This window comes from Schistocerca piceifrons, chromosome X, assembly GCF_021461385.2.
Source record: "Schistocerca piceifrons isolate TAMUIC-IGC-003096 chromosome X, iqSchPice1.1, whole genome shotgun sequence".
Classification (NCBI taxonomy): Eukaryota; Metazoa; Arthropoda; class Insecta; order Orthoptera; family Acrididae; genus Schistocerca; species Schistocerca piceifrons.
The window spans coordinates 309,537,550-309,562,417 of NC_060149.1; the positions used below are offsets into that span (position 1 = coordinate 309,537,550).

Genomic DNA, 24,868 nt, shown 5'->3' on the forward strand with positions numbered 1-24,868 from the left:
CGCCTTAATAAGACTTTGACCGACATGCTGTCAATATTCGTCAGTGTTGAGCAGAGCAACTGGGATAAGGTGCTACCTTTCGTGACGTCTGCCAACAACACCGCCAAACAAGACATCACAGGATTTACGCCATTTTTCCTGGTGCATGGGCGTGAGGCGACGACGACGATGGACACTGTGTTTCCGTTACATCCAGATGACGTGGACGACGACTACATCGGCCAAGTGTTAACCAGAGCTGAGGAAGCTTGGCAATCAGCTCGACTCCGCACACTGCAGGCTCAAGAAAACGATCGCCAAAGGTTTGACCCAAGCCACCGCCCTGTTTTCTACCAGCCTGGTGACGTCGTCTGGATCTTCGGAAGGTTGGTCTCTCTGAGAAGCTCCTCGGGCGCTACTTTGGATCTTATAAGGTTGTAAGACAGTTGTTTTTGATGTTACTTATGAAGTTGAAGATTTCAACCCCGACACAAGATGACGAAAGATCAGAGATACGGTCCACGCCCTTCGAATGAAGGATCCAGCAACCCAGGGTAAATTCGAAGCTCCAGCGACAGGCAACAAGCGGAAAGGTGACGAAGAACGTAGCGGCAAGGGAAGTTCTAAGAAGATCACCGCCAGGGTGAGCATTAGTCATCGGGAGTCAGAATATGCAGGACCGATGACTCGTGCCCGGACTAAGAGGACACAACACCGAGACGCTGTTCTCCTCAGGAGGGAGCAATGTCGCAGAAATAGCTGAGTAGCACCATGGTGGTTATGATACTAAACTTTTGCAAGGAGTGTCGTGCGTTCAAAACTCAACTGAACTGAAAAATTTTAATTTCTATATTCGGTTTGAGGACATTCTAGAAGTATCCACAAATGTCAAGACTCGTTGTACTGGAATGTTTTGTAGCTGTATATATACCGTATGTGTTCTGGCCGGAGGCAGTTCGCTCCGCGCTCTTGTATGTGCAAGTGCTGAATAAACCTTCGTTAAGTGAAGTTAGTGTTCGTCATTGATCTAATTACACCTTCTTCTACGTGACAATATTAATATCTTATATTTTGGGGAAAACATGGCAGACAGTTCAGCTCAGGTTGTGGCATTCTTAGGTCAAAGCGGACGACACAGATCTATGCTTAATGCTGCCATCATCACTAAAGAGGTGACTAAATGCCATCTGTGTTGGAACGACGCTTGATTCCGAACAATATAAAGTGAAATATGTAAGTATGAAACATGGTCACATGTCAACTGTGACACTTACTTTTCAGAACACGTGAGGAAATTCATGTGAATGCAGCACATCTGTAAATAAACATGTCAGTAAAACAGACAAATAATGTTCTTAAGAGGATGGTCCTGTTGATTTAGTATTATATTTACTTAAAATGTGTAGTAAGAATTATTTGTGTTTAGTCCGGACCGGAAGCGTTGCCTTTCTTACGTGTTTTAAGCAGCTTCACTACACCGAGGATATCTTCTAAGTTACTCATGTTGGCAGATGTTCTTGATTCGAATTCTGGAATATTTACCTCATCTTCTTTTGTGAAGGAATTTCGGAAAACAGTGTAACTCTGCTATGACAATGGTGACGTTATTTATGACAGTGTCACTAAAGCAAAGTGAAAGTATGGATTGCGTCTTGCCGCTAGTCTACATACGACCAGAATCTCTTTGGGTTTTCTGACAGATTTCGAGACAGTTTGGTTGTGGAAACTATTAAAAGCATCTCGCATTGAGTTTGCGCTAAATTTCGAGCTTCTGCAAAACTTCGTCAGTGTTAAGATTTTACATTCTTTTAAACTTTTTTCGTTGCTTCTGCAATAATGTTATGGCCTGTTTACCATCTCTTATTTCCATCTCTTATTTTGGGATAATATTACCATCTCTTATTTTGGAATACCTCTCAGTTGCCGTTGATACAGTTTCTTTGAATTTAAACACCATCTAGTCGACGCTTGCATAATCGGATTGGAAGGACTGGAGACTGTCTAGTAGGAAACTGTTAAGCGAATTTTTATCTGCTTTTTAAAAAAAAATGTATTTACGTTTATTTTTGCGGGGTTTGGCTGTTACAGTATTCAGTCTAGCTACAACTACCTTGTGGTCACTAATCTCTGTATCTGTCATGATGCTCCCTATTTGGTCAGGATTATTTGTTGCTAAGAGATCAGATATGTTTTCGCAACTATTTACACTTCGATGTGGCTCCTGAACTAGTTGTTCAAATAAATTTTCTGTGAAGGCATTCAGTAAGATTTCGAACGACGATTTATGCCTACCACCGACTTTATACATGTATTCTCTCCAACATATTGAGGATAGATTGAAATCACCATCAGCTATAATGGTATGAGTTATGTACCTATTTGAAATGACACTTAAATTTGCTTTGAGCTGTTCAGCAAGTGTATCATCCAATACGGGTCGAGGAGGAGGAGGAGGAGGAGGGGCGTGGGGGTCGGCAAAAGAAACCAATTATTCATTTGTTCTGGTTGTAAAGTATAAGCTCTGCCCAAGATAAATCACAGGAACTGTGTGTGCTTAAGTTTCACTACCAGATAAACTACTTCTGACAGCAATAAACACTCTATCACCGACGGTATTTAATCTGTCATTTCTGAGCTGTGTTGTTACATCCTTTGTAAAAATTTCTATTGAACTATTTCCGACTTCAACCAGCTTTGCGTGGCTATAACAGTTTGAGATTCAGTGCTCTCTATAAGCACTTGGAGCTCTGGTTCTTTTCCAACACAGCTACGACAGTTTACGACTGCAATACTGATTGTGTACCGTCTTTCTGTGTTCGTCCTGCACTGTTCGAAATTAAAGTCCTTCCTGCACTTCCCTGAGACTCTCTAACCTAATAAGCCGCTCAGTCCCCTCCACCTAGACCCCACTTCCCGTGCAGCCGCTTCCTGCATATAGTGGACTTCTGTCCTGTTTAGTGGAACCCAGAAACCGCCCATCCTATGGCACAAGTCAAGGAATCTGCAACCTACACGGTCACTGAACCGCCTGAGCCTCTGATTCAGACCCTGCACTCGGCTCTGTTCCAAAGGACCACAAGACTTTACTTCTTCAGCTTGCCACCAGAAACCAGAGAGGATCTCTTCCAATCCAAAGCGACACACATCGTTAGTGCTAACATTAGCTACCATCTGCAGTTGGCTGCACTCTGTGCTCTTTATGGCATCTGGAAGCAATCATTCCACATCTGTAATTGCTCCTTTCAGTATGTGCACAGAGTGCCCATTGGATTCCTTCCCCTGCTTTGTAGCCATATCCCAAAGAGGCCCCATTATGTGTCTAACATTGGAGCTCCTAACTGCCATTAATCTCATTCCCCATCAGTGGTAAGACTTTACAGGCCGAGAGGATTCCTCTGGAACAGGGCGAGCAACTTCATCTGGCTCACGGATTCTGTCAGCCACAGACGGCGCCCAAAACCAGTTCGTCAGACGAACCAGGAAGGCCCTCCGATTGGCCCCTCGGAAAATCTTTCTCTGCCGGCCACAAATTGGAATGACCTACCACTCGACCATGGATAAGGGATCAACATCAAAGCCTGAGGCGGCCACTAGTCCTTTGGATTGCCCATCTGGCCCCCCACCATCAAGCCCATTGGCAGCAGCCTCAAGCTGTGTGACCAAAGCCAACATTGCCTGGAGTTGTGAGCAAAGGGTGACTAACTCAGTTCGCATCTGATCACAGCAATCACAGTTCCTATCCATACTAAAGATGGCCTGATAAAGACACACAGACACAGAGAGAGAGAGAGAGAGAGAGAGAGAGAGAGAGAGACACAGACACAGACACACACACACACACACACACACACACACACACACACACAGAGAGAGAGAGAGAGAGAGAGAGAGAGAGAGAGACACACACACAGAGAGAGAGAGAGAGAGAGAGAGAGAGAGAGAGAGAGAGAGAGAGAGACAGACACACACACACAGAGAGAGAGAGACAGACACACACAGAGAGAGAGAGAGAGAGAGAGAGAGACGTAAAGTAAGTTGCTTTTTATGAGAGTTTGTGTCAAGTCACAGTACATCTATATCTACATCTACATAGATACTCCGCAAGCCACCATAAAGGGCGTGGCGGATGGTACCCTGCATCACTACTTGTCATTTCCTCTCCTGTTCCACTTGCAGTCAAGGCGAAGGAAAAACAACCGTCTGTATGCCTCTGTATGAGCCCTAATTTCTTGTAACTTATCTTTGTAGTCCTTACGCTCGATGTAAGTCGGCAGCATAGACTCATTTGGCAGTCAGCTTCAAATGCCAGTTCTCTAAATTCCTTTAATAGTGTTTCCTGAAAAGAACACCTCCTTTCCTCCAGGAATTCCTATTTGAATTCTCAAAGCATTTCTGTATCACTTAAGTTTTGTTTGAAAATCTGATGAGCTGCTACTACTATCAGAGTTATCACTCGACTGGTGGAGCTAACTACCACAAGTGGATCTTGAAACACAAATCACAGGCGTGATGCAAACAGCAGTTCTATGAACTATACAGCTAAGAAAGTGTGGAACTGTGTCTGATAAATACACAAACATGTATGAAATATAGGGACTGATGCTAAATAACACTAACAAAATTTAAAATAAACAACTTGTTACGAGAAGTTGTGTCAACTCGCACTGCTCTGATTAGCGGCTGCTGCTGCTGCTGCCGCTGCTGTTATGAAAGTTATTGCTCAACTAGGGGCTGTAACCACTACACGTGACTCCTGAAACACAAAACAAAAGTCTGGTGCAATGCAAACAGTGGTTCTGTGCACACTAATGTGTGTATGTTGCTAATAATATCAAATAATGTGCGCAGAACTACAATCTGACTTCTGTACAAATTCAGTACAGTAATGCGATCATTGTAAATAAGTGTTCTAAAATGATTTTTCTGTTTTTTGATGTATGGCTACAATAACATAACAATTATCATATGCACCTGAGTGTATTGAACATTTACATGTGTTATGACAAGAAGTTTATTATATTTTAAATGAAAATTGTTAAATTTTTTTACTTGTTCCACATCCATTATGACCATTTCACATAGTATAAGTGGAAGGTGCACAGCATATTTTTTTTTTTTTTTTAATATTTATTGTGTATTCTTGTTTTTGTGATGCAATCTGGATCCTGGAAAATCTTATTATGGATCTGTTGGAATGAGAAGTACATCTAATCTAATCAAAGTTATGTTGAAAAGGAACTCTTTACTAATTAGAGGAAAACTGCTTTAGAATATACTCTTACTTCTCCTTTCAAGCTCAACTTTTATACGTATATATGTTGATATACTATCTTAAAAAGTGTGTGTTCTTCCTCTTTCACCATTTATGAACACTGTGAGCATCTGTACCGTTGTCATTTGACAATTTAGAATTTCTCTGAACAATTATCTCCAAACCAATTTCATTAATAATATTAAATAATTTATCACCTATGCCTATTAGCTTTTCCACTTGATCAACATTATCACACTCATAAATAAACAGGGAAATTTTAAAAAAATCCCAGTTTAAACAAGGCTCCATCATCTAAACTACACAATGTATCAAAATGGAAATTTATTTTGGTTGAAATGAGTTTTTGGGATTTTATCCCTTACCTTTATCTTAAGCCTCTTAACAGTTTGAAGGCTTGAGTTAATGTTTTCCAGATCCAGTTTTATACTGTCACCTGTGGGAATTAATGTTAATTAGTTCTATAACAGTTGTTTTTGTCTTAACAGTTGTTTTTGTCTTGTTTTTTAAAACATTCCTCACTTTTATCATTGTAAACAATGCTCTAGTATGCATTCTACATTTCTTTTGCTTGGAATCATTTAGCCCAATGGGTCAGTCATCTGAAACGTCTGAAGTGGACCATATGGGACATAGAACAGGTAGCTGAAATACATAAAAGCATTGATGTAAATTTTTTGGAGGTTTATATTGATGATTAAGCAGTATTATGACTGGGCAGTCACAAGGAACTACATTAAATAAATAATCAGCACTCTGCAGAAAAGCATATCAGTAACCTACACTTGGAGTGTTAACTAATTTTGTGAAGTATCACACTGGTCTTTATAGCAAAAGTAAGATACAGCAGTTAATGTCTGCATGAGGATAGTACATTGTTTTTGACATAGTTTGACTTTATCCTGCTGTTTGTTACAAACTAAAGTGATTTGTGATCTGTTTCATGCTTTATCTGATAGTACCTATAGGTAAGCACATCACATAAAATATCTGGCATTTCCTTTATTCTTGTGTATATATATTTTAATGCATAAGCATTCAATTCACTATGTTAAACATATCAGAGGATGTGGTTCTAAACAAATACTAAATTTCCACAACATTTATTCAGAGTAATATATTGCTCATGTAATTCGTAATTTATACATAATAACAGTGTAATGAATAATATAAAACTACAATAATGTTTGTGAAAAATTGTATCTCCAGTAAAAGGATCACTTAAACATTGTCACATTCAATTAAAGCTGACTTTAATATCTATGTGGGATAGTGTGCTTCTACATGGTTAATATCCAAGTTCAAAATGTAGCATTAGTGGTTACTGGAGGATAATGATGGACTAGTTACCAAATAGACAAATCCATACACATTAAATGGGAGATATGTCAGGGAAGTAAGCAAGCCACAGAAGCAGTGGTACTTATCACTCTTGAAAGAAAGCCTGCTTATTGCTTGCCAGATTTTCATGTGCATTATTGTGCTAGCTGGATCACAATCGGGACATTTAGTGAAATTTCAGAATTTTCTTTACAATTGGTCGTATCAGAGTGTACAGCAATTAAAGTTTTGTACAGTTCACATACATGAACACAAGGTCTTTCCAGTTATGAAAAAGTTTTTATAATGATTGATTTATGACTCCTTCAGTTGAGCAGGAGTAATTACATTTTAGTCAAATTTTTAGCACTGTCCTATAAATATAACTGTTCTGAATGAATTGTGTGTGACACTTTGTTGAAAATTATTATGCTTGAAAATTTGTAACTACTACAATACATATAATCTCATTTCTGTGTGCAACTTTGAGATGCAGTTCTATAGGAGCAGTAGATCCAAGCCTTGTAGCTCATGTTTGCAGTTTGCATCTGGTGATTTGATACCAGGAACTTGGTAGTTGGAAGACATTAGGGGGAAATGGCAGGGAGTGATTAGTTTCTGGATGTCAGTGGGCTAGTGGCTTTAGTAGAGTAAAACATTTGAGAGACTACCAGTATAGATTGTGAGAAATTTGGTACAAGAGCAAATATGTTTACCACAAATACATTGGTTGCAAAAAAAGGTATGTGTTTTTGGCAGTCAGACTGAATCAACCCATTCAAAGGAAATGTCACAGTCTGAAATGTGTCACCCACATATATTCATGATAAATGTATCTAAAAAGGTTACTGTGGTGTGAAATGCAGATCAAACACTATGATAAAATTGAGGTTTTGAATAGTTTTGTAGAAGCTGCAGAAACTTTTTATTTGGTACAATAAAAACTCACATTCAGATTTAATGGGTGCAATAAACAAATAGTGACACAGAATTTATGTAACACTGTAAAAACCTGTAAATCTGAAGAGTTTAAGTCGGTAAGAAGTATATTTGGTCTAGTTTAAATTTAAGTGATTACAGCAAATGGAAAAGGTGCTAAATAGATGATTGTGATAAAATGAATGTACAGAATATTAAAGAATACATTCTTAAGACATTGTTATGCACCAAGTTTCTTGTAACACTTGTTATGGTGTATCCCATTTTTACCTAATGTGTTTGTGTGACAGGGAGGAGTTCAGTCAAATGTTGTCCCACCTGAGTTGACAGTAGTGTTTGATGTAAGATTGGCTCTTGATGTTGCACATACAGAGTTTGAAGAAATGGTTAACAAGTGGTGTAGAGAGGCAGGAGAAGGAATATATGTGGAGTATGAACAAAAATGTCCCATAGTTGATGCAACAAAACTGGACAAGACAAATCCATGGTGGTTGGCATTCAAAGCTGAATGTGACAAAATGTGAGTATGTGACATGATAATAAGTCAGTATCAATTTTATTAACAAAATGTTCTAGAGAAAATGTTTGAGAAACACATTCATAATATTTGAAAATTATAGAAGAGTTCTTATTTTATTAACAAGCAACATCTGCATATTAAAAACTCAAAACTGAAGTTCTCCATTTATTGCATGTACATTTACTTATTAATCTGGAAATTCAACATGGAATTATTATTGATATCAAGTGCATTTATTTTTGTAGTATTGCAAAGAGACTGTAATATGCAAACTAGAATAAATTTTTGAAAAAGAAAAAAATACCTGTACTTAGATATCACAAACGAGTTTTTGATTATATTTCACTTGCGTATAGATAATATGAAACAGTTCTCATAGGTAAAAGTGTAACTTTGAATTTAGAAAGGAGCAGCACATGTATTGATTTCTTTATCTAGCCATAGATTACTTCACTTTTTTTAAAAAATTTATGTGTATGATCTACGTATCATACATCTAAAACTTGGTTAGTCTTGGAAAGGGGTATGTTTGGAAAACTAAGAGTTCCTGCATTAGGGACTGCCCAGTATTGCCACCCTTCTGCTGCCATAAACCCTGGGAATATTTGGGCGACCACCTGTTGGTCATGATGGTGGAATGTTTTATGCCACAAAAGTATGCTTTACCCTAGGGCTAATTATCTGGATTGTGAGGATAATGTAAATTTCTGTAACAAAACCAAAGTTAAAGGTGAGGTGTGCTCTGACGAGGATGGGGGTTTTGTATGGAGGGGGGGCTGTTTAGGAAAATCAGTCATTGTTGGGTAACTTCTGGGGTTGGCCCTGTTTGATGCACATCAGTTCCATTAGGCTTAGATATGCATAGCTATGTATAAATTCAGTGTCTTCATTAATTTGCTGTGAATATCAAATACCAAAACAATACCAGCAGTTCAGATTGTATTTTGGACTGTAACAGAGCCTAAAAATTCAGAAGTAATGTTTAAAACTAATTATGTTGTTGTGCTATGCTGATGAGGAGATTGGAATCTGAGAAGTTTAATTAGTAGTAAGTAACCTAGTCAGGATCAGATATAAAGATGTAATAAAAGCTCCAATATAAATGTCAGACAGATATCTGGAGACAGCAGCAAGCAACTGCATTTTTAGTAGACAAATTGATATTGTCATATGACGACAGAACAAGTGTTATAAACAGTTGCACCACCCACACAAAATACAGAAGAAATTTAAGCACTCTTGAATCAGACTTTTAAAGAGAATACTATCAATATAAAACAGAACCTCTATAACAGAAATCATTCTACAGTTATCAGATTTACTGGCAGTAACAAAGATAAAAGTGACATGAATACTGCAACATAAGGATATTTTATACAATGTAGCATAGTGAATGATAAGTATGCACAGTATTGTTAGAATGCTGATAAATAATATATTTACTGTAAAAGTAGTGTAGTTGACTTACTTAGTGCTGTAATTTCGGTAAATGAAGCAAAAATTACTTTTAGTAGGTATTTGTAACAGTTCTTTGGAGTCTTAAAAGAAATAGATTAAAGTACTTCCTACTAAAATTTTCTGAATGATGTCATACATACCATGATAACAGCCAACAATATCAAAGACTTTGGCTGTTATTATTATAGTAGGAAAGTTTGTTTTTTTTGGTGAGTGGTCTTTATTCCCAAAATATTTACACTCTACCACAACTTTCCTACTATAGCAATAACAGCTCAAATTTGTGGAATTGTTAACTATAAAATTTTAGCAAAGGAGCTAGGATTGTAGGAAACAGCAAAGAAAAGGTTCTAATAAATCTGAAATTAAAAAGGACACAGAAAACAAAAACCTCAAATAAGAAATACCATGAAAAATCACTTTTATCAAATCCAAAATGCAGTAAAATGTGTGTTCCTCAGTGTATTGTTATGACCAGTGTTGTTCTTTGTGAAAATCAGTGATTTTTCAGAAAATATTAAAAGGAAAATATTTCTTTGCTGGTGATATTAACATTTCACTCACATTTAGATGATGTGAATGCATGTTGGTTTGAAAAAATATTTCATGAATTTGTGTATAAAATTGTAAGCTCCATTGTTTCGTGTGCATTTGGATTTCAAAATATTTCTTTTTTTTTTTTCTCTCTGTATTAAGGGATCTACTTGAATTTACCCTTCTGATTGTCATCCTTATGATCAATCTGGCATCAAAGTACTGATATTTAGAGTTAAATAAACATTACCATTAAATTTAGTTGAGTGCTGTTTAGTTCTTGTCTTTAGCAAAATTTGCATTTACTGTGTGGTTCTATTTATTTCAGGAACCTCAAATTGGTGCCACAAATATTTCCTGCAGCCACAGACAGCCGATATATTAGAGGGGTAAATAAGTAAAATTCTGTTATGCATTGACTGCTTATTATGCAGGATAACATTTCCATTAATCAGATATATTCTTAAACAGAATGTTACCAAATACTTCACAAGTACTCAAGTGTACTCTATTAATGAGTGTGTTTTGTTTTGCTGGGTTGATAATTTGTATATAGTGGTAAGCAAAGACAGTCACCATTCTGCTGAAGGCTCTCAAAAATTAAGTTTCTGGAAGGAGAGGATGTTTAGAATCATGTCTAACCAAAGTTAGTGCAAGAAATGATGCCCAACAGTAATCTGAAAGTTCACAAAGCTACAAGAATTTGACTTGACAAGAATTATCTATTTTATTTTTCAGTCTGTTTTCAGTTATTGTTCCTAACTATACCTGTCTGGAAGAGAAACTTGCATATACCTTTACAGGCAATACACCATTTACTGTTCCAGCTGCTCATGTTTTATTAGTTGAACATACTTGTAGGTAACAGGACGTACACTCTAAATCTACAGTGGTGTTTCGTGCCACTGTAAGAGTTCAAATCACAAGACTCTGAATTAAACATATTATATTTTTTAAAGCAAAACAGAACAATCAAAGATGTACCAGTTAAAATCAGTTTAATACTTGTAGTGACCACAGACTGGTGAAAGTGAAACTAGACTAACATCCAACAAGAAAGAAGGAAACTAGTATCAGTGAAAATAAGAAATTATAAGCATGGTTAATTTAAGTGAAAAAGGAAGATAATTCCAAAACTCTCTTCAGATGAGATTCAAACAGTCGGCATAAGAAAAACTAGTTGAAACGATAATGAAAACAACAAGAGGAATAGAGGGACCAATGAAATTTACTAAGCTACCAGGGAAGTTTATAGCTAGGACAAGATGTGAAAGTTTAAATAAGTGTTGGCATGACAGAATACTCAGAACTGTGTAAGTGTACAAGGAAGAAAATAAAAACAGATATAAAAAGATAAAACAAATATGCCATAAAATCAGCACTAGAGAACAAAAGGGGCTGGAAAAAAGTTAAAGCTTTTGACTGGTAAAAAAAGAATAGAAATTATTACTGATAAAGGGTGCATAACTGATCAGGAATAATCCTTCTACACAAAAAGCAAGTATTCATGATTTCAAGAATTACCAGCCCATCATTCCACTTGACTGAGTGAGGAGGTGCAGTAGTTATCACACTGGACTTGCATTCGGGAGGATGGCAGGTAAATCCACCTCCAGCCATCCAGATTTATCTTTATGTGACTTTCCTAAATTGCTCTGTGCAAACACTGGAATGATTCCTTCAAAATGGCAGGGCGAATTGCCTTCCTCATCCTTAACATAAGTCAGAACCTGTGCTCCACCTCTAATGACCTCATTGTTGATGGCACATTAAACCCTAGTTTTCCTGTCTTCCTTCCATCAGTTTACTCCCTTTTATCTACAAAGTTTTGACTAAAGTCTTGAAAAATTGCATCAATGCTATTGTGGAAATATACAAACTGTAGAACAAGTTGGATGCCACACTGAGTATAACAATTGATTATATACTGATTTGATTGCTCACATTCAGTTGGCCCCTCTACGAACAGTGGAAGTCGACTGACTTTGTGGTGCTCCAGAATGTGTACAATCACTGCCAACATTTGCTACGTACCAGTATTGTGCGCCGTAACATGGAGCAATTGTGAATATACTGTTGATTTGGGGTGCTGTTGCACATAGTGATTTTTAATATTATTTACAAAAATGAGTGAAGAGGCTGTACCTGCTCCAGCTAGTGACACACTATTAACTTTCATGTCACTTCTGCAATGCATTAACCTGTTACACATTCATTCCTTTTATAGGCTGTAAGCTGGGTGCTCTGGGAGAAGGTGGCAGGGTTTGTTTTAGCAGCCAATGTTGTGAGGCGATCCCAGTCTTCTGCTCCCAGCATCCTCAGGGCCCAAGTAAAAGTGTGCGATCACCCTGCATGAGGTAGTTAGTTGAACCAATGAATATGAAATATCACTATGCATAGCCTTTATAGACGTTGAAAAGGTTTTTGGTTCTGTCAGCCACACTGCAATTATGCATGCTCTGGCTGAACATAATTTAGATATGAAGTACACAAACATTGTATGTAACATCCATGATATCATTTGAAGAGGAGTAAAGCAGAGTGATCCTATACCCCCAAAACTATATATAGCTGCCCTTGAGAAAGCTATGACACAAAGTTTTTGGAAAGAAAGGGGAATGAAAATGAATGGGAAAAGATTCACTGACTTTAGATTTGCAGACGATACAGTAGTCCTAGCTAACAATACAATGAAACTGCAATTGTCTATAAAGGATTTATCAGATAGTTGTGAAAAAGAAGGCCTTAAGATAAATCTGTCTAAATCAAATACTATGCACAACAAGTGGGTAACTACAAGACAAATAATAACAAACCAGAACTATTTAAAAAAAGGTTAGTTAATGTTTATCTGAACAGTTAATTGATGGCCAAGAAGAGATGCAAGAAACACAATTGTTTCCATATGTAATATGCAATTTAAAAAAAGGTGGTTTTTGAACAGTGTGTTCTTCCAATAATAACATAGAGCTATGAAATTGGAATTTAAATGAGTTTTTGAAAAGTGAACTATGAGCAGATGAGGGAGCTAAGGAAAGGAAATTCCTAGGTCTCACTAACAAAATTTGGAAAAGAAATGAAGACATAAGATCAATAAGAGGAGTTCTCACAACTATATGATAAATCTGTTATAGAGGAGTGTAGTTGTCTTGTGATGCTGGCTAGGACTACTGTATCATCCACAAATCTAGTGACTTTTTTCCCCATATATTGTAATTCTTTTGACTTTTCAAATAACTTTGGTCATAGCTTTCTCAAGGATAGCTATAGTTTTGGTGTTGCAAGATCAGCCTGCTTTACTGCTCTTTGAATTAGTAATTCACTTTTGTATTTTTCTATGCAGATAAAAGCCACTGAGGTATCATATATGCAGAAAGTGTAAAGGCTCTAAAATGGAAAAGGAAATGGACAGGACATATCACATGAAGTAATGATGGAAGATGGGCAAAAGCAGAACTAGAGTGGAGCCCCAGAGAAAGAAAAAGATCACAAGGCAGGTCACCTGACCATTGGAATGACAAACTGAAGAAAGTCACAGTGGACACACAGTGGACAGTAGGAGAAAGAGGCTTGGAAACAGCAAAAAAAAAAAAAAAATGCTGAAGTACCTGAACAATAAATAAATAGCTTCAGTTTTATCACTGCCTGTAGTGTGTCCAGAGATTATGATTCTGTATGAGACTGTTTAAAATATCCAGATAAAACCATTTAAATCTGGAATGTTGGTACATTATGTAAAGATAAATAATCTCATGCAAATGTGTAGAAAGACGTAAATAAGAAGAAATTATTTTATAATTTTGCAAACAATGTTACTGAAGATTTTGTTTATCTTGATCCATTTCGCTTCAATAATTTTAACATTTTGAAAGTCAGAAAAATGTTTGTCTAAAATTCTTTAGTGCAAACTTGTCTTTCCAAACTCCACTACCTGAAGACCATATAATTGAAGGAAGTCATGGTTCCTCTATTATTAATGAAGTTGACTGTAGAAGACAACAAATCATCAGTTGTTGTATTATGGGTTGTACTTACCTTTATTTACATGGATGTTATGAAAAGTCATGTTGTTCCACTGCTTTCAAAGATATGGTTTGGTTTTCTTCAAGGCACCGAAAAATGTCTGTTGTCACAGTATTGTCATGACAGTAGTAGTCATTCTACTAGACAAATTAAAACAGCAGCTCATTATACATTCAGTTGGTGCATTCAGTGCAATTTTGCAAACTATTGCTGTCCTTCCTTTATTTGAAAGTGAGAAGCTGCCCTGTTGGTAAATAAGCATGTTGCTTGTGCAAAGTATGCTCTAGTTTCTGTGAAAAATTGCAATTCACTACCATTAAAATGAACTTCTTCCTTTGCATTTGAAACAATGAGAAAAAAAACACCAGCAGAAACATTCATGTACCAGTAACAGAATATATATCATCTGCATATGTTCTTCAATCGAAGGTTTCCCATTTGGAAAAAGTCATCTAAGGCTGCTAGTGTGTAAAATGTCTTGTGAACTTAGTAGACAGATGAGACTGGCACCTTTTATTTTTCACATGTCAGTCTTTGTTTTTTTTTATCTTGAGTGGTAGTTTGTTTTACCATGTAATCATGTTTTGAATATTTGCTCACATTTCTGTTTCATGCTTAATTTGTAAATTACTGACAATGACAACTCACTCTTGAGAGAGCAGTCTCATATGTATGTAACACCAAATATTACAGAACACCTGTCTATTAAATTAATAAGAGAAGCTGTTATAACGTCAAGTTTAACACATATATTTCAGAATGACTCAACACATATAAGTCACAGAGTAAGTTGACAAGCAATACGTGTGTACACTTTAGCATTCGAATGAGCACAGAGTCCCAGTCTAGCGGCCGCTGCTCGGCTGGCCGCTTAGGTGGCACAGCTGCTGCATGGCTGGCAGACAGCGCCGCATGTAGAGGACGCGCGTAATTGTGTGGCGGCGCTTTGAATGATCGGCGAGTCACAACAGAAGCTCCAGAATCTTTCAGACATGCAACGTGAATAGTAAAACCTTTTGCAGTTGGCAGAATACAAACTTTGACTTATAGTTTTGTATCCCCAAGTCTACAGTAACTACACCATAATGATGATATTGTAATTGCGACTTTCTTGTGTGTCACAGATCACCTGAAAGCTTTAAACACTGATAAGTCATTACCTTATTGTTAATTGTGATAAACTGTACTCGTACGAATTACTTTTTGGGAAATCCTAAACGTCTGATGTTTTCAAACATCATTTATTCATAGGATGTAAGTTGTAATATAAAACACACCAAACACAGGCTTCACAAAAGCCAATATGGTTTCTCCCAGGTTCTTCACCCAAAGTATATTTTTGAAAGAAGCGGAGCCAGTGCCTCTCATAACATACCTGTAAATAAAGGCACATTTGGGTTTTATGTTCTGATTGTCATCGATGTCTCAGCAACTGCAGGGCCAATTTCTTCTTGATTATTCTTGTTCATACAATACATGGTGGGATCACTTCTGTAAGAGTAGCGCTATAGAATTTCATTCTAGTCCTACAGAAAGTGGTGGATTAGTTCTTTTCATTGGCCACAATAAATGGTCAGATCACAGTAAATCTATTGAGAAGTTAGAGGTCCTGTATAAGAACTGGTCATTGAATGTATACATACTTCTTTCCATAAATGAAACCTGGAATGTGCCACCTGATGTAACTCGAGTGACTGCTTCACATGAATTCCAAAATAAGCTGCCGGTTGATCAGAGTCAATTACTAGTCAGTTAAACTGAGAGAAATCATTTGCCTGTGTTGCTGTTATTTATGAGAGAATTTTCTATTTGTACTTCTGATATTAATCATATTTGATAAATGTAAAACTGAAAGTGGGCTATGATTATTACTTATCTTAATAACCACATTGATTTTAACGTAACTTTTCAGATTGGCTTACCAGCTTTGGGATTTTCTCCAATGAATCATACACCAGTACTTCTGCATGATCATGATGAATACCTCAATGAGAGCATTTTCCTGAAAGGTATTGAGATATATGAGAACATAATACCTGCTCTGGCAAATCTGTCAGATCCTCAGTAATGTATTTATGTAACTTACTGGGATATTTAAAAAGATATTTACACCAATGATTTCACTAAAACAAAGTATTAATATGTGAAAACTGATATATATCTCCTCCTCTATGCTGTTAAGTAATCATGTAGTCAAGATTTAATATTATTTACTGAGGTGATTTTTAAAGCAAGGTTTCAATTGAGAATTAATAAATGTAAACAATTTGTGTGAGGGAGAGTAGTATCAGATTCTGATGAGAAAATTCATACTTGTCTTTTTAAAATGAAAATAAACATTGTTACTGATTGTTATCTGTTAAATTGTCCCCTCTTCAATGTGTCAACATTTCTAAAATGTAATCATTGTGAGGTCTGTCTTGGTATCATAATTCCCAAACAATTGTGACTTCATGGACATGAAATTTTTGTTTTGATTCATCCTTAAAAACAAATGACCTTCTTGTTTCCTCATTGCATTAATACTGGTCTTAAAGACACAGTGGGATACACAAAATAGTTAACTACTTAAGTTTTAGGACAGGATTTGTCTTGATCAAAATAAGTGTATATACACATTTTAGTTGTGTAAACTGTCTAAAGAGCAACTTCTTTCACATGCATCATTAGGCCACTTTAAGAATAAAATTGCTTCCACATGGTCACAAAACAGAAACAGCTAAAAGTTAAGCAGCTACTTCTAATGTTTGGCATTCTGCATGCACAAAGTACGTGACAATGATATGGTAACTGTAATCAAGTTACTTTCAAGAAAGAAAAGATGACTTTCTCAATGTGTGCAATTTGTGAAAGCAATAGTTTGCTTAAATAGTAGGCTTAACAATATTTTTGCATGGTAGAAGATAAACATGATTGTTTTTAGATATTTTTATTTTACTTTTGTATATTAACCTCATATACTGAAACCTATGTAGAGTGTTGTTTGTTAAAACACAGAGTGGTTGTTCTAATTAAAAATGTAACAATAACCAGTAATTATATTTGTACAAAATTTCAAATTAAGTATGTATAAGAATTATCCACAATGTACTTGCATGAAAATGATATCGTAAATAAACTGATAAATATCTTGTTACATAAGAAACTTATTATGCAGCACAACGTGGTGGTTTAAAAACAGAAACATGAGAGGGGGACAAATATTATGACATTAAGAATATCCTTGAAATTATTTCACTCACTAAACCTATTTCTTAAGTATGTCAGAATGTTACAGTAGGTCAAAGATGAAAAAAAAAAATTGGTGCAGAATAAATTGAAATGAAGAATATTAATGAATGTAGTGCACAGGTTCACAAGTGACATAGCTTTCTGTATTGAGAATCAGTAAACAATTTAGTAGTCTTTTTTCTTCATTATTCCAGAGCATGTAAAGTAAGGGACAAATCTTTTCTAGTGATGGAAGCTCAGCCAGAAGGAATTGTGGTGCTGTTACAAAAATGCAAGAACCCATAAAATTCATGATTTTTGCCATCTTTGGCTATATAAGCTGTTTACTCATGACCATCACTGCAGGAACAGTACTACTAGTGTCAAAATGTGGAAAGTCACACTTACACAATTTCAATACATATTACTATCCATAAACACAGGACATCAACCTGTCAAAAGCACTAAAGATGAAAAATCTGTATTGACAGGGTAAAGATTAGGATAGTGGTGGGGTCCTTGTATCATGAGTGTTCACAGCAGATGAAATAGTTTAATACAGCTAGACTCATCTCTGACATTCTAACATCAACAATAAAAAATTTCCACCATCAGATTTAATTAAGTAGGGAGAAAAGTATAGTTTCATTGAATCATTGTAACAGTCACACTAGGGAGAGAGGGGATACTGATTGACCATGGGAAGAAGTTTAAAAGAGTGCATATAGATAACAAATTTTGTTCTTTCATAACATTCGTAAAAAAACTACGAATCCAGTTTTCCTTTTACAACAGGTTAGAGACAATGAGTGGAAACCAAGAGAGGGGGTAACATGTGGGATCACTGCATCTACTGCCAAGGTAAGAGCACATTACATACTGTGGGGAACTACCTAGAATCAAAACTTAAAGGAGCACTACAAGCAAAACTAGTACTCTGCACTGTCATCATAATTCTTGGAATTAAATTGAATGAATCTTCCAAACTATGACAGAAGCTGCAGACAAAATAAATGACCTATTGAAAGGAGCTACATGGAAATTAAAAGTATTATGTGCTCCACCAGCAGGCATCAGTTTTAACTACCCCTTAATTCTTAATGAGACCACAAAAATAATTCACTGAAATGGAGGAACTCCTCTGGTCTTGGTGGTATTTCAGCAGAAGTAATGAAATCCAATCTTATGCTGATTTCATAGTGCAACGGGCAAAGAGTTAATATTTGTTTACTGAAAAAATGAAATATGCAGTAGCAATACCCAATTATAATTGAAGATAAGTAATAGATACTACATTATAGATCAGTCTCTCATATTCAGATGCTCTGAAAAAAAAAATGTTTGAAAAGGTAGCATAGAACAAGTTTGGTGGTAAAATGCTATGAGGAAGTTCTCTATAAAGGGTTCTCAACAGAGGAAGCAATATATGGTCTCGCAAACTCGGTTCTGATAGAACTAAACAAGAAACAGTTTTTAGAGGAAACTATGGCCTTGAAGGTATCCCCATTGTATGGATGAAGCCAACAACAGAAACAAAGGGTCACTGTAAAAAGTAGTACTACAGGAATAAAGCCAAGTCCAGAGAGGGAATCAATAAATATTGTCCCACAAGTTGTGGTCCTAAACTCACTCCTGCTCTTGAACAACATAAATGATTTGTCAAAGACATGGGGTGAATCTTCAAAGACTGTGATGTTTACTGATGACAGAAGTGTGCTGAAAGAGGTGCCACACAAGTCCGTATGAGGCTTAGTTAGGGGTATAGAATAGACTTAGAACTGGGCTACAGCAAGTAGAGATCAATAGGTACACACTAACTGAAACAGTTTGTGATATTCCTAGGTATCCAAATGTATAACACACTGATATGACAAGATCATGTTGATGAGTTCTGCCTGATTTGCACTTGGAAATCTCTCTCACTGTGTTAACATCGAGACAGCATTAGTAGCGTACTTTGCATACTTTGATATGCCTCTGGTACATCAGTCCAGCGAATGTGAAAGCCCACCAGAACGCATGGACCTCAATATCAGCTGCTAGATTGTACTACTATAATGTGCAAGGGCTGCAGTCTCTGGGGCAGAGCTGGCCGTGGAGACACACAAGTGTGTCATGCGGCAAATCAGTACCCTTTAAATCCATCAGCGCAGCTGCTCAGTCAGTCTGTGGTGCTTTCACTGCGTTATTGTGTTGATCTCACTACAAATCGTTGTTTTGATTGTGGATTGGCCACATCTTAGGCATTTCAATCTTGATTTGCTCACTGTACTTATTATTCCACTGTGCCAAATCTGTTCTGTCTTTCTCTTGTTGTTGGCCACCTGTTTATTCTCTGACGCCTCGCTGTTGATAATCTTGGACAGTTTTCGCGATTCTGGACTTACGCCTGACCTTGTTTGATTCGTTACAAATGGCGATGAGGTAAAAAGTTAGCAACGACCCATGGATGCAAAACTCGTAAAACAGCAGCGGTTGCAGCACCAGTTTGAGCAACACTGCAGCAAACCAACTTGCTCTGTCAGGATATTCAGCTTTTGTCAGATCGCCTACAGATTCAGGGCTCTCATTCCATGCAGGCTGTGGTCACTTCCCAGGCAGAGTTTTGCCCATCCTTGCTTCCGCCATTTAATGACACCAGTGGGGATTGGGCCAAGTATTTGCAACTGCTGAAATAGCACTTTGTCACTTTTCATCTTTTGTATGATGCTCTCCAACATTCACTCTTTCTTGGGCTTCCCCAAGAAAGGAAGTTGGCTCCACACTCAAATCCTGTCACACTCATGTTCGAAGAAATGTGTTCATAGCTGTCCAATTATTATTTTTACAATTATATGTGGTCGTATCATGCCTTGATTTCCATCAATACAACAAGTAACCTGGTCGCTCGTACCACTTGTGAGTGATGGATATGCATGGATTGAGTTGAGTTGCGATTTCACTTGTACGAAACCAGCTTCCATAACTTCATATGGTGATTCCTTGATCATAGACACAGTGGTCCAATTGGCTCCACATCCGGTATCACACTCTGCAGACCTCAAACTAGACGGCCCTTCCTTGGACGCTTGCCCTTGGGTTATCTTCCCATCCACAGCCTTCCAGAGACTCTTGGAACAGTTAACCATGTCCATCCTTGTTTATACTAACTTAATGACTTGGCACAAGCACTACACTACAGGACCACCTGGACAACTTTTTTACCTGTGGTCTTGTTGCAATTGATACCACCAGAGGTGGCACCTGGTGATAGCTGGTAATACATCACAAGAATTCTGCTGATGCTGACAGTGGTCACACATGTCAACACTGCAGTCAGTGATGCATGTCCGCTAGGTCCAGCCTCCTCCACTGCTGACAAGAGCAACCTCTGCAGACTGGGTAAAGGACAGCTCTGTGGCTGTTGAATTCAGTTTGTCATGAGCTGGGCATCTGAGTGCGCTGCATCTTACCTCGTGACTATGTGCTTTTTTGTTGATGAAATTTTGCTGTGAACCATGGACTCTGATTTTGGATTGTACATCAGGATTGACGCAAGTTACGTAAAGGTAGATTTACTGACTATCGGTAGAATTTAATTATTTGCCCCTGGCCAAAAACTCTGACAGTGACTGTTTACTGCTCCACTACATTTGGCCACCTATCTACCTTTGTTGATATCCCATGAAGGGATACCACAGTACCCTTTTTGCCATGTTGCATGATGCAGGGCTCAAGTGACACACAATTGCCAGTTTTTTTTTTTTCAGGACCAAGTGGGATACCTCAGCCACTTGCACAACAAAGAAGGGATCCAGCCCACTGACTAAAACTTTTAAAATGATGACAGTACCAAGCAACCAATTGTATACATCGAAGACAGTAAGGCACTCTCAAAAGAACTCCTAACAAATCGAAGAAGAAGCTTTGGTAATCATCTATGCCATTAATAAGTTCCCCATTTATCTGTATTGAACCAAGTTTACTCTCATTAGAGATCAAAAACCACTGGTAGCATTCTTTGGACCCCACTCTCTACTTCTGGAGTGATTTGTGCAACGGCTGTGATGCTGAACTCGTTTCCTTAGATCATATGATGATATCATTGAATTCAAGCCCATGGCACTACGCACAAATGTGGATGGTCTCTCTTGTTTCCCCTTAGGGCCCAAACTGTCATTTGACCAATAGGAAATGTCATGTTTCCACAATGAAGTGGGGCGACAGAACATCTTGGATGGGTTTCCCATTACAGCTACTCAAATCACTGCAGACATGTGCTGTGAGCCTGTCTTAGAGCACGTCCTGCACTATGTGCTCCAAGGGTAGCTTATGTATTTTTCGAAATCTACCGATCCAGAGCTCCGGGCCTGGGTTCACCTCACCCACCATTTATCGGTCATCTCTGATGTTCTGCTGCTTAACGCAGAGATGGATACTCATTGTTTTGTCATCATGACTACATTGGAGAAAGGTGACCTACAGGTTGATGTGGTATGTGAACCACGTGCCGTTGCTGGCGACGATTTACATCGTTGAGAGGTGGAGGCTAGATTAAAGGCAGACTGAAAATTTTGATTCCATTACTTCTCAGTCCCCGGCACACACTTTACCACTAGATAACCAGATCCACCTAAGAAAAAAAAATTAAGACCGTAGTAGTCTATCTTGAGCGATAGTGCCATCTGTGCATTCAGATATGTTGATGAATTCTTCAACCAAGACAGAAGAAAGAAGTGTTGTTTCTTTGTTAGCAGGGTACTGAGGAATACAGGGAAACGAAGTAGAAAGTAGAAGGTGAAACAGATAAATGCTAATATGTGACACGCACTGTGGTGCTATCTGTCCCATCATTCTTGAGCAGTTAGATAGACTGTTTGGAGTGGGGGGGGGGGGGGGGGGGGGAGAGCAGAGGTAGCAAACTGTAGCTGGTGAAATCCACGACGTAGCCGTGACGTTTCACCTTTATGCCATTTGGCCATTCGGATGAAATTAATATAATGTTCGAGTAAAACCAGCACTGATGTACTACGTATCTATTACATCCTCTGGAATAGCACGCGCCAGTCGGTGCTGTTTATGATGTAAATATTTCTGCACGACGTCATTTAATTAACTGGATGTCTTTTATATTGTGACAAGAGGGTGACAATCAGGTTTACGCTGATCTGCCCTACAGTTTATGTGATGAAGATGTGAATCTACATCTGCATCGACATCTGTACTCTGCAAATCACTGTGAAGTGCGTGACAGAGGGTACGTCTCATTGTACCAGTTATTAGGGCTTTTGTCTGTTTCATTCACGTATGGAGTATGGGAAGAATGAGTGTTTGGATGCCTCTTTGTGCGCTGTGCTTAATTGACTCTTCTTTTCACGATCCGTACGAGAGCAATAAATAGGGGCTTGTAATATAGTGGTAGAGTCATTATTTGAAACTAGTTCTTGAAATTTTGTAGGTAGGCTTTCTCGGGATAGTTTATATCTATCTTCAAGAGGCTGCCAGTTCAGTTCTTTTAGCATCTCCGTGACACCCTCCCACTGGTCAAACACATCTCTGACCATTTGTGCTGTCCTTCTCTGTATACATTCAATGTCTCCTGTTAGTCGTGTCTGGAACGGACCCCATGCACCTGAGCAATATTCTGCGATGGTCCACGCAATATTTGTAAGCAGTCTCCTTTGTAGGCTGAGCCCATTTCCCTAGTATTCTACCAAAAAACTGAAGTCTGCCCCCTGCTTACCCACGACTTGAGCCTATGTGATCGTTCCATTTTATATCCCTTCAACGTGTTAAACCTAGGTATTTGTGCGACTTGACCAATTCCAGCTGTGACTCATTGATACTATAGTCACAGGATCCTATGTTTTTTCGTATTCTGAAGTGCACGATTTTACATTTCTCAACATTTAAGGCAAGCGACCAATCTTTGTACCACTTTGAAATATTATCAAGATATGATTGAATATTTGTACAGCTTCTTTCAGACAGTACTTCATTATAGATAATTGCATCATCTGCGAAAAGTCTCAGTTTACTATTAAGATTGTCCACAAGTTCGTTAATATACAACATGAACAGCAAAGGTCCAAACACCCTTCGCTGGGGCACTCATGAAGTTACTTCCACATGTGTCGATGACCCTCCATGTGAGATAAAATGATATGCCCTGTCCACAGAAATCCTTAAGATCACGTAGATGTGGCACTGAGTCAAATGCTTTTCGGGAATCGAGAAATATGGCATCTACCTGACTTCCTCGATCCGTGGCTTTCAGTAAGTCATGTGAGAAAAGTGCGAGTTGGCTTTCACATGATCGATGTTTTCGGAATCCTTGCTTGTTGACACGGAAGAGGTTATTTTTTAAGGGTACACCGGTACGTTTGATATCAGAATATGTTCTAAGAATCTACAATAAATGGATGACAAGGATATTAGACGGTAATTTTGTGGATCGCTTCTGCTACCCTTCTTCTAGACAGGTGTGACGCACTTCCTTCCAACTACTGAGAACGGTTTTTCTTCGATGGATCTATGATAGACTGGAGTTAGAAGAGGGGCTAACTTGGCCGCGAATGCAGTATAGGATCTAATAGGGGATTCCATTGGTCTCTGGAGCTTTATTCAGTTTTAACGGTGTCATCTGTTTCTCATCACTGACACTGGGACTTACTTCACTCATATTTTCAGTAGTACAAGAATTAAACTGTGGCAATACTGCAGGGTTTTCTTTTGTAAAGAAACGTTCGAAAATGGAGTGCAGCATTACTACAGTTGCTTTTTTACCGTCAATTTCATTTCCTGTCTCAGCCATAAGTGATTGGACACTTAACTTCGGTACCAATAAATAACCTTAACATATGACCAGAGTTCTTTGGGTTTTGCGAAGATCTTTCGACAGTATTTGATTTGATTTGATTTGGAAGTCACTGAAGGCTTCATCCACCGCTAACTTGACAGCGAAGCATATTTCATCCAGTACCTTTCTCTCTAACTATTGCCCTGAGCTTTGTTTTACACCTGTTACCCGGTAACTCTGTTTCTTTAAAAGTTTCATAACAGTGATTGTACACCATGGAGGTTGCCTCCCATGATGAACTGTATTTCTGGGCACATATATATCCAATGCATGGTCAGATATTCTTTTCAACTTGAGCCATAGTTCGTTTACTTGCTCCTGTCCTGAGCTAAAAGTTTCAGGTTTCTCACAGAGACACGATACTACTGTTTCTTTATTTCTATTTTACTGAACATATTAATCTTTCTACTTGTTTCAGTTGCCCTTTGTACTTTGGTAATTATTGTTGCTACAACGGTCTCATGTGCACTGACACCAGTTTCAGTCAATGAGGTCAGGTCTATTTGTTGCCATTAGATCTCATATATTTATATCATGAGTGGATTCTGAACAATCGAATCTACGAAAATTAAGTCACAAATGCCGATAGAAAGGTTCCGTGTTGGTTGAGATCAATTCCATTACACAATATTTTGGTGACACCAATGAAAAATTACCATCATGACAAAGTAAGAGAATTCAGAGCTCACACAGAAAACTTTAGGTGTACATTTTTTACCTCGTGCTATTTGTGAGTGGAACGGTCGAGAGACTCCATGAAGGCTCGTCCCACCTG

General features: G+C 37.8%; 1 protein-coding gene across 1 annotated transcript in view; it reads left to right on the top strand.

Moving 5' to 3' along the window:
* The window catches only part of LOC124721490 (aminoacylase-1A), a 106,463-nt gene extending 89,282 nt beyond the window's left edge, over positions 1–17,181 (top strand). Inside the window, exons 6-8 of the mRNA XM_047246498.1 lie at positions 7,801–8,030; positions 10,351–10,411; positions 15,958–17,181. Coding sequence (XP_047102454.1) covers positions 7,801–8,030; positions 10,351–10,411; positions 15,958–16,113 — 447 coding nt within the window. The 3' untranslated portion in view covers positions 16,114–17,181. The remainder of the gene's footprint in view (positions 1–7,800; positions 8,031–10,350; positions 10,412–15,957) is intronic.
* The last annotated feature ends 7,687 nt before the right edge of the window (positions 17,182–24,868 follow it).